The following is a 14195-nucleotide window of genomic DNA, read 5'->3' as shown; positions in this document are numbered from 1 at the left end:
GTGCTGGGATTATTGCAAACATTTTTTAGCCATTTGTTCTACTTTGTTTATGGCATCTCTTCCTGTACAGTTGTTTATGTTTCTTTCAATCTTTTCTTTTGTGATCTTTTGATTTTGATTCATGAGTATAAACATTTTCCCTCCTGCAATTATAGAGCTTCCCCCCATATCTTCTGGTCTTTTAGAGCATTGTGATTTGTCTGTTTTCAATCTATTTTGAGTTTAGTTTGAGATAGTATGATTAAAGGCCGGGCACAGTGGCCCACGCCTGTAATCCCAGGACTTTGGGAGGCTGAGGCGGGCGGATCTCCTTAAGTCCGGAGTTTGAGACCAGCCTAACTAACATGGAGAAACCCTGTCTCTACTAAAAATACAAAATTAGCTGGGGGTGGTGGTGCATGCCTCTAATCCCAGCTACCGGGGAGGCTGAGGCGGGAGAATCGCTTGAACGCAGGAGGTGGAGGTTGCAGTGAGCTGAGATCATGCCATTGCACTCCAGCCTGGGCAACAATGAACGAAACCCCATCTCAAAAAATAATACTAAAAAAGAGATAGTATGATTATATCTTAACAAATACGAGTGATTTGAAAAGTCACTTTCATCAAGTGACCAAATTTCCATTGATATTCGAAACTGGATAGAATAACAGCTAACATTAACATTCAGTGCTTACAAGCAGGGCAGTTTCATGTTCTTGGTTTAATGTTGTGGTGTTGCCATCTTGAAATTCGTAATAGTATTTGAACAAGGGACCCCGCATTTTTCATTCTGCACCGCACCTCGTCCTGTATGTTGTGGGACCACTTACCAGGCCCCAGGCACTGTACTAAGTACTTGACATACATTATTCCACTTAATCCTCCAGGCCATTCTGTTAAGTGGGGGCTACTTTCTTCTTCATTGTACAAATGTGGAAATGGAGGCAGGTCGATTTAAATAAGTCCACAGAGCTAAAAAGCTGCAGAGAAGGGGTTTGAACCCTGAACCTCCAGGGCCAGCGCCGTGCGGGTGACCGTCCGCGAACCCTGCAGGCTGTAGTGCTCGGGGACGAGCTTGCGAGGGCACGGCGGGGGCAGGGTGCGCGTCCGAGACTCGGTCGAGCGTCACCTGCGCGACCCCGCGTGCCCAGCTCCGGGCAGTGTTCTTCCAGGTGCGGGCCGGCGGGACCCCGCCTTAGGCCCTGGCGGCGCGCGCTCGCCTAGCGGCCGGGCACTCGCGCGCAGCGTTTGTGTTGCCTGAGAGTTTCCCGAGTTCACACAGGCCCTAGGTTGGCATGGCAACCAGGCAACCTGTTCCAGAGCCGCCAGCCTTCTCCGCACATGCCGCTGCCACCGCCGGGGCCGGGGCCGGAGCCTATCCCAGGATGCACCGCGCTAGCCCAGTCCCCAGTGGGCCGCCATGTTGTCGGAGTGAAAGGTAAGGGGGAGCGAGAGCGCCGGAGAGAGAAGATCGGGGGGCTGAAATCCATCTTCATCCTACCGCTCCGCCCGTGAGTATCCGCACCCCACCGGCCCCAAACGCTGCTCCGGACCCCTAGCGAGCAGATTGTCCCTTCGTATTGGTGTTTGAGAGCGGTTGTGGGGGTGAGAAGGGCTTTGGAAAAGCCGCCGGGGCCCTGGCTGAGGCTTCTCACTCGCTGTTCCTCGTACATGTTTTGGAGTCAGCAGCAAGGCCCCTATTGTTATCAAAGGAGGGAGGGGGTGGGGAGCGGGGTCGAAGCTAGGAAAATGCTGGGGGTTTAGGCCCGAGCCCAGGGCGTAGACGTGCGTCTACATTTTTTGTCCGGCCCTGTTGGGAACCACCGAAGATTGATGTTGCCATTCGGGTTTCTTTTTTTGATGGGTTTGCGAAGCCCCGAGTCTTCTGTCTGGCCATGGAGTGCAATTCTGTGCCACCCCGATTTCTTCGACTTCTTGAGCTTCCGTGGCAGCGCCGGTAGAGGAGGAACAATAAATCGCTTTAGAAGCAGCCGTGGCCCTTGTCCACAGGCGAGATTCACCGTGGGGGAACTTTGCGAACCTTAAATGTGGAGAAGTGGCGATCAGGAAGTTTCAGAATGCTTTTTAGGCGTCTGGGTGCTGTGGCCTTTTGTTTCCGTGTGAGCTTGTGTTTTTGGTGGGTTCTAACTCTTTGAGCCTCCCCGTGTTGGTGTATCTCTTAACTCAAAGAGGGGTTCACCCCTTGCTTGTAGGAAAATCTAGATACACAATACTAGATAGTTTTAGTCCTCACAAACGTGCTTGGTAAACATAGGTCATTTGTTTTACTTGTCAGTACCATTCCCACGTCAAGCGAGGAATACACTCCTGTAACTTTTCCCTCCTATAGCACCCCCCGCCCCCGCCGAAAAAACAAAGCCAGAAACCCACACACAGCATTACCAGAGAAGGCTTTATCCTCCCGTAACTCTTAAAGGATTGTTACATTTTATTGTTCTAAGGAAACACTGTTCTCAGCCCTCGATACCATTTTGCTCAATTCCTGTTATTACTGGGATTAATTAAGAATAAGCTTTTATGAAGCTTTTCCTGGGTTCTGTTTTAAAGTCAGTTAACTTCTGAAACAATAGGCTTAGCATTTTGTTTTTTGAAAGCACCTAAAAACTTACCAAGACAGGCCCATCCTCAAGAAATGTAGCTTCCGATGCAGTTTTCGTAAGCAAAGTAAACATTGTGACCCATTGCTAATTTTAACTTTATAAAACACTCGGGGGCTGTTGATTCTTTATCTGGGCTCTTTGGAAACGCTCTCCGGATTCTGAACTTTGAGTTCGTGTTTTGCTTTAGCCACAATTCATTTTGTTCAAGGCCACAGCTTTTTGAAGTTGGAATTTGTTTAGGTTTGAGATGAACTGCTTTAAAATAAATTTATGACCACAGAATGTTTGTTAAGTGTGGTAAAAATAAACACCTTTTAAACCACTAAGCATTTTAGTAAAAGGTGAGCCATGGAAATAGATTGAACCGTATTCCTTTGAATTCAACTCAATTAGTGATATTTTAAAAAACTTTGTAAACACTTGAAAGCTGAAAGAGTAGCTAGACTGAGCGCTTCTAGTTGCTTAAAGTACTTATAAGGAGTCATTTGTAAAAAAAATCACATTTTAAATGCTATACCTAAGTTTTAGTGAGCTTTTCTGATACTTAGGATACTGAGTTTTTAATTTTTGTGCCGTATTTGCCAAAATATTACAAAACTACCCTAGATACATGTTAATTGCTTAGGTATTTGCTCACTTTGAAACTGTCCTACCAGGTTTTCTCTGGTTTGAGAAACTGCCTTGCCTCTTTAGGTAAAGCAGGAAGTCTTAGCGCATACAGATAGCTTTACAAAAGCCAATTGTTTTGTTTGAACATTTTTATAGGAGTCTTTCCTTCCCCCCATTCCTTTTAGAATGAAGTTGTGTTTAGTGTGCTTCAGTGATAAACTCCTCTTTTATGTGGATATCTTTGTTAGATAACTATTGTTTCTTTTAAAAATTTTTATTTGTATAATTTGTGAGGTTCAAGTGTAATTTGTACTTGGGTGTATTGCGTAGTGGTGAAGTCAGGACTTTTTGTGGGTCCATCACTGAAATATTGTACATTGTCCTCCTTAGGTTATCTCATTAACCTTCTCTCACCCTCCTAGATAACTATTTTGAGAAGGCTTTTTATTTCAGAAAAGATTGCATTTGCAGTTTTAGGAATTCTGTTAGGGACTAGAGTTCCATTGCCTTAACTAAATTCTAAGAGTCTTAAGCACGATGACTTTAAATTTACCAAAAACTTTTACATTTATCTCATTTTCATTAAGAAAAACCCAAAACATTGAGAGTCATAGGGGAAGAATTTCTTTCATTTTCTAGATGAGGAAACAGGTTGTTGGTTTAGTGGCAGAACTTGGGTTTTGGAACCCTTGGCCTGCTCTAGAACAAAGATTGTTAGGTCGGGATTTCCTTTTAGAACAAAATGGGACCGTCTAGTATTGGTACTAAGAGAGTAATGAATTCTTTAAAAAACCAAACAGGGAGGCATTAGGCTGGTTTGCATTTTTGAAAGACCGATGGTGAAACAGGGCTATGACTTTTTGGTTTTGATACTTGAGCATGGATTAGTGTCTGGGTTAGGCTACTCCAGTACCCTGCTAAGGTTCTGATGGATTGGAATTCTTAAGCTAGACTAGGCATTTCCAAATTAGGCTTTAAACAAATTACAGATTCCATTGTGTCTTCTTAGGCTGGCTTCAGAACATGAATTTACTTGTGAGAAGCAAATGCTACTTTATCAGAAGGTTTATTTATGCAACAGAGAGATAGTAGATTTGTTATAAATTTGTTTTTGAAGCATCACAGTGGGGGTTGGGAGGAGAGATAAGGCATTTGTAGCATTAGACTGTTAGGCTGATGGCTTTGAAATTAGACTGGTGGCTGTGGACAGGTATGTCCTAATTGGTAACTGATTTATTTACTCTGTAGGTTTTTTATTTATTTTTTTAAGATGGAGTCTCACTCTGTTGCCCAGGCTGGAGTGCAGTGGCTGGATCTCGGCTCACTGCAACCTCCGCCTCCTGGGTTGAAGCGATTCTTCTGCCTCAGCCTCCTGAGTAGCTGGGACTACAGGCACGTGCCACCACACCTGGCTAATTTTTATATTTTTAGTAGAAACGGGGTTTCAGCATATAGGCCAGGCTGGTCTTGAATTCTGACCTCGTGATGCGCCTGCCTCCGCCTCCCAAAGTGCTGGGATTACCGGCATAAGCCACTGCGCCCGGACACTTTGTAGCATTTTTTAAAAGCACCCACAGGCTGGTAAGTGTTCTATCTTAAATACAGATGTCGTTTTTGATTTTAAGTAACTGTAACGTTTCATAGTAACATTTCAGGGATTCTTTGTTGGTCTTCCAGAGGATACAAGTGAGAGATACTGTTGAGTTACTCTGCAAGGGATTAGTAGAAAGAAGTAAGCTTGGGAACAGAACAGATTAGAGTTTGGATCCTTTCTCCGCTACTTGCTAGTTGAATGGCCTTGGACACACTACATTTTCCTCCTGTACCTTAGTGTTTTCATTTGTAAAATAGAAGTAATAATGGCTACCTTTCAGTGCTTTTGTGATGAGACAATGTCTGTGATATATTTGTTACACTGTTACCGTGTTGAAGCTTCTGTTTCTTGTTTGTTCGTTTTTGAGACAGGATCTCACTCTCGCCCAAGCGGATGTGCAACCTTCCACTCCTGGGCTCAAACGATCCACTCACCTAAGCCTCCCGAGTAGCTGGGACTATAGGCACATGCCACCATGCCTGGCTAATTATTTTTAGTAGAGATAGGTCTTGCTATGTTGCTCAGGCTGGTCTTGAACTCCTGGGCTCAAGCTGTCTGCCCACCTCAGCCTCCCAAAGTGCTGGGATTGTAGGTGTGAGCTGCCACACCCAGCTGAGGCTTCTGGTTTTTATAGTGAGGCTTTCTTTTTTTTTTTTTAATAATTAAAAAATTATTTATTTTATTTTATTTGTCTTATTTTTGAGACAGAGTCTCGCTCTGTCGCCCAGGCTGGAGCACAATGGCACGATCTCGGCTCACTGCAACCTCCACCTCCCTGGTTCAAGTGATTCTCCTGCCTCAGCCTCCTGAGTAGCTGGGATTACAGGCGTGTGCCACCATGCCTGACTAATTTTTGTGTTTTTAGTAGGGACAGGGTTTCACCATGTTAGCCAGGTTGGTCTCGATCTCCTGACCTCATGATCTGCCTGCCTCAGCCTCCCAAAGTGCTGGGATTACAGGCATAAGCCACCGCGCCCGGCCTCCACTGGCCTTCTTAGAGCCTTATTTCTTAATAAAGTAATAGAGATGAGGGTCTCACTGTGTTGCCCAGGCTGGTCTTCAGCTCCTGGCTCAAGCGATTCTCCCTGCCTAAGTCTCCAAAGGTGCTGGGATGACAGGAGTGAGCCACCGTGCCCAGCCTGTATGTAGTGAGGCTTTCTGTAATATAAAGTGTTTAAATTTGGTTTGGTTTCATCCTGTTTATAGTAGTTGAAGTACTAATGGCATAATGCGATTACAATTAATAGTTGTAAGTTACTGGTAAAAATATTGATGCTTTTAAAAATCAGTGACAACTGAGGAGAGGGCTTAGGCTAAGAGCATTCTGCTGCTGTTCTTGGTCAGAGGGTTTTATTGTTTCTTTAAGGAGTATCCTATCAGTATATTGGAGGTTTTTTCTTTTTTTTTTTTTGTAGACGGAGTCTTGCTCTGCCACCCAGGCTGGAGTGCAGTGGCCAGATCTCAGCTCACTGCAAGCTCCGCCTCCCGGGTTCACGCCATTCTCCTGCCTCAGCCTCCCGAGTACCTGGGACTACAGGCGCCCGCCTCGTCGCCCGGCTATTTTTTTGTATTTTAAGTAGAGACAGGGTTTCACCGTATTAGCCAGGATGGTCTCGATCTCCTGACCTCATGATCCGCCCGTCTCGGCCTCCCAAAGTGCTGGGATTACAGGCTTGAGCCACCGCGCCCAGCCGGTTTTTTCTTTTTTTTAAATGAGATAGAGCCTTGATTTGTCGCTCAGGCTGGAGTGCAGTGGTGCGAATTTGGCTCACTGCAACCTCCGCCTCCTGAGTTGAAATGATTCTCTTGCCTCAGCCTCCCAAGTGGCCGGGAAGTATGTACCACCACACCCAGCTAATTTTTGTATTTCCAGTAGAGATGCATATGTGGCCATGCTGGTCTCGAACTCCTGACCTCAAGTAATATACCCTCCTTGGCCTCCAAAGTGTTGTGATTATAGGCGTGAGCCACCTCACCCGGCCAATATGTTGGGCACTTTTTTTTTTTTTTGAGACGGAGTCTCGCTCTGTCGCCCGGGCTGGAGTGCAGTGGCCAGATCTCAGCTCACTGCAAGCTCCGCCTCCCGGGTTCCCGCCATTCTCCTGCCTCAGCCTCCTGAGTACCTGGGACTTCAGGCGCCCGCCACCTTGCCCGGCTAGTTTTTTGTATTTTTTTTTTTTTAGTAGAGATGGGGTTTCACCGTGTTAGCCAGGATGGTCTCGATCTCCTGACCTCGTGATCCACCTGTCTTGGCCTCCCAAAGTGCTGGGATTACAGGCTTGAGCCACTGCGCCCGCCTAGCTAGTTTTTTGTATTTTTTAGTAGAGGTGGGGTTTCACCATGTTAGCCAGGATGGTCTCGTGTTCCTGACCTTGTGATTCGCCCGTCTCGGCCTCCCAAAGTGCTGGGATTGCAGGCTTGAGCCACCGCTCCTGGCCAGTATGTTGAACACTTTAAGGGATCCTTTCAAATTAGACAAGCTGAGCCATTGCTAATTATATATGGGTTTAGGCTTTTGTTTACTTATTAGCATATGTCTGCTCCAGCTGTAAAGTTGTGATTTATTTATTTATTTAATTTTTTTATTTTTTGAGACAGAGTCTCACTCTGTCACCCAGGCTGGAGTGCAGTGGCGCGATCTCGGCTCACTGCAACCTTTGCCTCCTGGATTCAAGCTATTCTCCTGCCTCAGCCTCCCGAGTAGCTGGGATTATAGGCACCCAGCACCATGCCTGGCTGATTTTTATATTTTAGTAGAGACGGGGTTTCACCATGTTGGCCAGACTGGTTTCGAACTCCCGACGTCAGGTGATCCACCCATCTCGGCCTCCCAAAGTGCTGGGATTACAGGCATGAGCCACCACACCCAGCCGAAGTTGTGATAGTTTTGAAAAGGCTTTTGGGGCTGGGCGCGGTGGCTCACACCTGTAATCTCAGCACTTTGGGAGGCCGAGGCGGGCAGATCACCTGAGGTCGGGCGTTCCAGACCAGCCTGGCCAACATGATTAAACCCGTCTCTACTAAAAATACAAAAAATTAGCCGACCGTGGTGGTGGGTGCCTATATTACCAGCTACTCCGGAGGCTGAGGCAAAAGAATCACTTGAATCTAGGAGGCGGAGGTTGCAGTGAGCTGAGATTGCATCATTGCACCTCAGCCTGGGCAACAAGGGCAAAACTCTGTCTCAAAAAAAAAAAAAAGCTTTTGTTAATGTAGAAACTGTCAGTTGGTTTGAGGTATAAATAAGTTGGGTAGATTGATAGAAGTCTAACATGTTTGTTAACAACATAAACTTCCCTGAAGTTGTAGTATTGAGTTCTAATCTCAATACCGTGCCAGTGCATGCCACCAATGACATTTATTTATTGCAAAAGATGTGGGGTTCATGTTTTTATCTTGGTGTATTTTATGTTTCAAGAGATGCAAATATTAAACATTTGTAACCTGTTTGTCCTTAGGTGTTGGTGGAATGAGCGTTGCATGTGTCTTGAAGAGAAAAGCAGTGCTTTGGCAGGACTCCTTCAGCCCCCACCTGAAACATCACCCTCAAGAACCAGCTAATCCCAACATGCCTGTTGTTTTGACATCTGGAACAGGGTCGCAAGCGCAGCCACAACCAGCTGCAAATCAGGCTCTTGCAGCTGGGACTCACTCCAGCCCTGTCCCAGGATCCATAGGAGTTGCAGGCCGTTCCCAGGACGACGCTATGGTGGACTACTTCTTTCAGAGGCAGCATGGTGAGCAGCTTGGGGGAGGAGGAAGTGGAGGAGGCGGCTATAATAATAGCAAACATCGATGGCCTACTGGGGATAACATTCATGCAGAACATCAGGTAAAAAAAAGTTCACTATTTTGACATTCCTTTATAATCACTGTCCACTTAGGATATCTGCTTTCAATGAATGTCTAAAAACTTAAATTGCTAATTTCATTTGGTACAAACAGTTACTTGTTTTAAAGGTTGATCGTTGTAATACTGTTACTGGGTCATTTATCATTCTGGTGCTAAATAGTAAATAGCCACTTCATTCATTCATTCGAGATGGAGTCTCGCTCTGTCACCCAGGCTGGAGTGTAGTCACCCAATCTCGTCTCACTGCATCCGCCGCCTCCCAGGTTCAAGCAGTTCTCCTGCCTCAGCCTCCTGAGTAGCTGGGACTAGAGGCATGCACCACCACGCCTGGCTGATTTTGTATTTTCAGTAGAAACGGGGTTTCACCATGTTGGCCAGGCTGGCCTTGAACTGACCTCAAGTGATCTGCCGACTTCGGCCTCCCAAAGTGCTGGGACTACAGTTGTGAGCCACCCACGCCTGGCCTATACAATGCATTTTTAAGAACACTTTTTTTAGAACAAAGGATACTTTTTTTTACTATTGATATAAGAACTGCTGGGGTTGTTTATAGGACAGATACATATTTTTGAATCTTTTCTCTTGGGTGTGGGTGACTTGATTTTAAGATATTGTAGTTGAAAATAGGGGAAGTTGATAACATCAGCTGCTCAAGTGAAATTTATTTTAAATGGGACTGATATATTGTGTCAGAGAGCAGTAGTTGTGGCTTTTAGGTTTTAACCACCTTTGTCCTCTTGGTATTGTTTAGTTTTTAATTTTAGCATGTTTTGTCTTATAAATCTAAAACCAAAGTGGGAATCATAGCATATTTTACTGAGAAGAGAGGTTAGCCTGATCATGTTTCCTGACTTCTTGATAGTGACCAACCAAAAGATTAGACTGTTTTGATCAGGGTACTCTCTGAAATTGGGTGTAGGTTGAATTGGGAAAGATTCATTTTGTGTCACCCATCTTTGAGTACTGATTAGCGAGAACTGATATTTTTCATTAGGACTCTAATCCTTCTGTTTTACTTCAGAAAAAATCAGGTACAAACATACCTGCAAGTCTGAATTTATTATACTTACTCTGAACCCCCCAAAAGTGAACCATAGTTTTTTCTCTTTTTTTTTTTTTTTTTTTTGAGACGGAGTCTCTCTCTGTCGCCCAGTCTGGAGTGCAGTGGTGCCATCTCAGCTCACTGCAGCTTCCCCATCCCAGGTTGAAGCAGTTCTTCTGCCTCACCCTCCCGAGTGAGATTACAGACACCCACCTCCACGCCTGGCTAATTTTGTATTTTAGTAGAGAGGGGTTTCACCATGTTGGCCAGTCTGGTCTTGAACTCCTGACTTCAAGTGATCCACCTGCCTCGGCCTCCCAAAGTGCTGGGATTACAGGTGTGAGCCACCGCGCCCAGACTTTTTTTTTTTTTCTGAGGCAGGGTCTGGCTCTGTCATCCAGGCTGGAGTGTGGTGATGTGATCTTGGCTCACTGCAACCACAGCCTCCCTGGTTCAAGTGATCCTCCCACCTCAGCGTCCTGAGTAACTGGGACTACAGGTGTGCAACACCACACCTGGCTACTTTTTGTATTTTTTATAAAGACGGGGTTTTGCCATGTTGGCCAGACTGGTCTCAAACTCCTGGGCTCAAAGTGATCTACCCACCTTGGACTCCCAGAGTGCTGGGATTACAAGTGTGAGCCACTGCACCTGGCCACTTCTTTACCATAGTAGAAACAAAGACAGGCTGGGTGCAGTGGCTCACACCTGTAATCCCAGCACTTTGGGAGGCCAAGGTGGGTGGATCACCTCAGGTCAGGAGATCGAGACCAGCCTGACCAACATGGTGAAACCCCGTCTCTACTAAAAATGCAAAAATTAGCCAGGCATGGTGGCGCATGCCTGTAATCCCAGCTTCTTGGGAGGCTGAGGCAAGAGAGTCACTTGAACCCGGGACAGGGAGTTTGCAGTGAGCTGAGATCTTGCCATTGCACTCCAACCTGGGCAACGGGTAAAACTCCATCTCAAAAAAAAAAAGTTAAAAATTAACTGGGCGTGGTGGCACATGCCTGTGGTCCCAGCTACTTGGGAGGCTGAGGTGGAAGGATTGCTTGAGCCTGGGTGGCAGAGGTTGCAGTGAACAGAAATCATGCCACTGCACTTCAGCCTGGGCAACAGAGTGAGACACTGTCTCGAAAAAAAAACGAAAAAAGAGAAGATTTTCGGCTGGGTGTGGTGGCTCATGCCTGTAATCCCAACACTGGGAGGTCAAGGGCAGGTGGATCACCTGAGGTTAGGAGTTCAGGACCAGCCTGGCCAACATGGTGAAACCCCGTCTCTACTAACAATACAAAAAAATTAGCCTGGCTTGGTGGTGCACACCTGTAATCCTAGCTCCTCAGGAGGCTGAGGCAGGAGAATCGCTTGAACCTGGCAGTGAGCAGAGATCACACCATTGCACTCCAGCCTGAGTGACAAGAGCGAAACTCTTGTCTCCAGAAAAAAAAAAAAAAAGATTTTCTCTTTCTTTGGGATGAAGATATGCACAGAATTTGGTGATTGAATTAGAAATCTTATATCCTGGAAAGATGAAGTAATGGAGGAAAAGTGCAGAGTGGCTCTGGTTTGGGACACGGTGATTACATTTGATAGTACACCTGTTGAGTTTGAGGTAGAAGCAGAATATCTAGGTGTGTACTGTAGGCAGCTCTACATGTAGTGGGAGATCAAGGTAGGAGGTATTTAGGGTGGCATCTGTGTAGGGGGCAAAAACAAACCCTGTAATCTCTGTACTATTTGGCTAAACGTTATTTAAAAATCATAAACATTGGTGTTTTAAAATGTGTAATAAAGATCTATAAGATCTTTTGTTGTGTTTCCTAATGATAGACTGATGGGCGAAAACTGAAAGGAGAGTCAAGGTGCCTGGCCTGTTCTTTGCTAGGTGAGCAAATCAAACTCTAGGTCAGTCCTTGGCAGAGCTCTAAGATCTGATCATTGCTGTGCAAGTTAACAAGCGTTTATTGAAGGCTTACTCAGGCCTCTGTCTTACACTGAGCCCTATCATAAGGAATCACATCTGACTTACTGAGCAGTTTTATCCAGGTCAGTTAGCAAACTTGAGTTAATAATAGTAAATGGCAAAACCTGTTTCCCACCCAGGTGGCCTAAACCAGTGACCTTGGAATTGGCATTCATCAATACAACACAATTCTTTGGGCTGGACACATGAAATAGTGAACAACGTTGGGGAACTCAGGGTAGTTGGTATGTTGCAGTTGTGGACCACCCACAGATTACTTTTCTGTAGTCATTATAGTGTATTGTACTGGTTTTAGTGTTGTTCTCACCTTCTGGACTGAACTATTCTAGATCAGAGACTTGTGTTTTTCATGCCCCTTTTCCAGGAGGTATTATGAAACTTTCGTGTTGATTGAATGAGGGAAGACCAGAGGTTCTTCAGTTTTGCGCTCAGGTAAAGGAGTGGATCTTACAGCTCAGCCATCCTGCTGGGAAACACATGGCAACAGGTAGAGGCCACTTGGATAGGCAGCTGTGGTGAGGGTAGTATAATTGAAGAGCAAAGGGGCACATCTCTAGGTGGAGAATCTCTGCCCTTATTAGCCACTGTTACTGATAGGAGGTGTAAGAGGGTGCCTGATATGTCATGCGGGCTAGAGTGGAAAAGAGGTTGAGAACCACTGATGATAATGGAAACATTTATTATGTTCTAGGCATTGGGCTATTGTATTTCCTGTATTTAATCCTTTCAGCAATCTTGTGAAGGAGATAAATATCCTTTTTTGAAAAGTGAGAAACTGAGCCTTTGTTACCAGGTAATACCTGGGTTTTGAAATCAGTCTTTGATTCCAGTGTCCATGTTCTAGATCTATTTCTGCTTGCCTAGGCAAGATAAACCAGACAAAACTATGCAACCAAGTGGCACATTACAGGGCCAAAGAATTGTTTTGCCATAATTTTGCTTGAAATTTAGAGATCGTAAACTTAATAATGAGATGAATACAAATGTTGACCATTTTCCTATAATTGCAGGAGTACTTCCCCCCAGCTCCCAAAAGCAGTAATGGTAAAGTCCATTTTTCTTCAGCTCTGTTTTTTATTACATATGTGTTCTAAGTGGTAATGTGGATGGAAACTTATCTCTGTAGAGACAGAATGACTCAATATAAAGTGATCCTATTGCCAGCTCATTCTACCCTACCACTGGGCCCTTTTTTTTTTTTTTAATGGCCCTTTGGCCATAATGGAACAAAGTTTAAGATCAAGTTGGCAGGATGAACTAGTGAACTAGTGAAGTAAAGAATATCACAGGCTGTGATGCCAATAGTGTTGGAGTGAGGGGAACTCCTTATCATGCCAGGTACTTTTTCTCTCATAATTACTCCCTTTTAAGAGCAATTGCTTTTACACTTTTTTCTTTTTATTTATTGAGACAGGGTTTCGCTCCTGTTGCCCAGGCTGGAGTGCAATAGGCACCATCTAGGCTCACTGCAACCTCTGCCTCCCTGGCTCCAGCGATTCTTCTGCCTTAGTCTCCCTTTGCTGGAACCACAGGCGCACGCCACAATGCCCAGATCGTCTGTGTTTTTTGTAAAGATGGAGTTTCACCATGCTCAGGCTGGTCTCAAACTCCCTTTTTTTTCTGAGATAAAGTCTCGCTCTGTAGTCCAGGCTAGAGTGCAGTGGTGCGATCTCAGCTCACTGCAACCCTCCTGGGTTCAAGTGATTCTCCTGCCTCAGTCTCCCCAGTAGCTGGGACTACAAGTGTGCACCACCATGCCTGGCTAATTTTGTATTTTTAGTAGAGACGAGCTTTCACCATGTTGGCCAGGCTAGTTTCAAACTCCTGACCTCAGGTGATCTGCCCGCCTCAGCCTCCCAAAGTGCTGAGATTATAGGCGTGAGCCACCATTCCTGACCCACTTGTATACTTACATTGAAAAGTTTTTCATCTTTTGGCTGGATGCAGTGGCTCACACCTGTAATCCCAGCACTTTGGGAGGCCGAGGAGGATGGATGGTTTGAGCCCCCAGGAGTTCCAGAGCAGCCTGGACAACATGGTGATATCTCGTCTCTACAAAATACACAGAAATTAGCCAGGCATGGTGGCGCTGTGCCTGTGGTCCCAGCTACTTGGAGGACTGAGGTAGGAGGATCACTTGAGCCCACGAGAAGCCCTTTTGAAGTTAGGATTTTCCTGTTTGATGTAGCAAATCCTCTTAGTGGTTGAGTTTTCCTTTTTTTCTATTTTTTTATTTTATTTTATTTTAATTTTTTTTTTGAGACGGAGTCTCGCTCTGTCGCCCGGGCTGGAGTGCAGTGGCCAGATCTCGGCTCACTGCAAGCTCTGCCTCCCGGGTTTACGCCATTCTCCTGCCTCAGCCTCCCGAGTAGCTGGGACTACAGGCGCCCGCCACCTCGCCTGGCTAGTTTTTTTAGTATTTTTTTTAGTAGAGACGGGGTTTCACCATGTTAGCCAGGATGGTCTCGATCTCCTGACCTCGTGATCCACCCGTCTCGGTCTCCCAAAGTGCT

The 14195-nt window shown here is 45.5% G+C and overlaps 1 protein-coding gene across 13 annotated transcripts in view; it reads left to right on the top strand.

Moving 5' to 3' along the window:
* Positions 1 to 1312: 1312 nt before the first annotated feature.
* PUM1 (pumilio RNA binding family member 1) overlaps positions 1313 to 14195 on the top strand; it is a 144015-nt gene continuing 131132 nt past the window's right edge. For 2 of the 13 annotated variants that reach the window (XM_017857044.1, XM_017857043.1), the window contains exons 1-2: positions 1313 to 1490; positions 8262 to 8635. In XM_017857044.1, the coding sequence (XP_017712533.1) occupies positions 8273 to 8635 (363 nt within the window). In that variant the 5' untranslated portion in view covers positions 1313 to 1490; positions 8262 to 8272. The remainder of the gene's footprint in view (positions 1491 to 8261; positions 8636 to 14195) is intronic. The other 11 variants (XM_017857036.1, XM_017857042.1, XM_017857045.1 and 8 more) reach the window with 6 other exon arrangements.

This window comes from Rhinopithecus bieti, unplaced genomic scaffold (genome assembly GCF_001698545.2).
Source record: "Rhinopithecus bieti isolate Rb0 unplaced genomic scaffold, ASM169854v2 scaffold_44592, whole genome shotgun sequence".
In the NCBI taxonomy this organism is placed as follows: Eukaryota; Metazoa; Chordata; class Mammalia; order Primates; family Cercopithecidae; genus Rhinopithecus; species Rhinopithecus bieti.
This window is presented reverse-complemented; position numbering and strand designations above follow the sequence as displayed.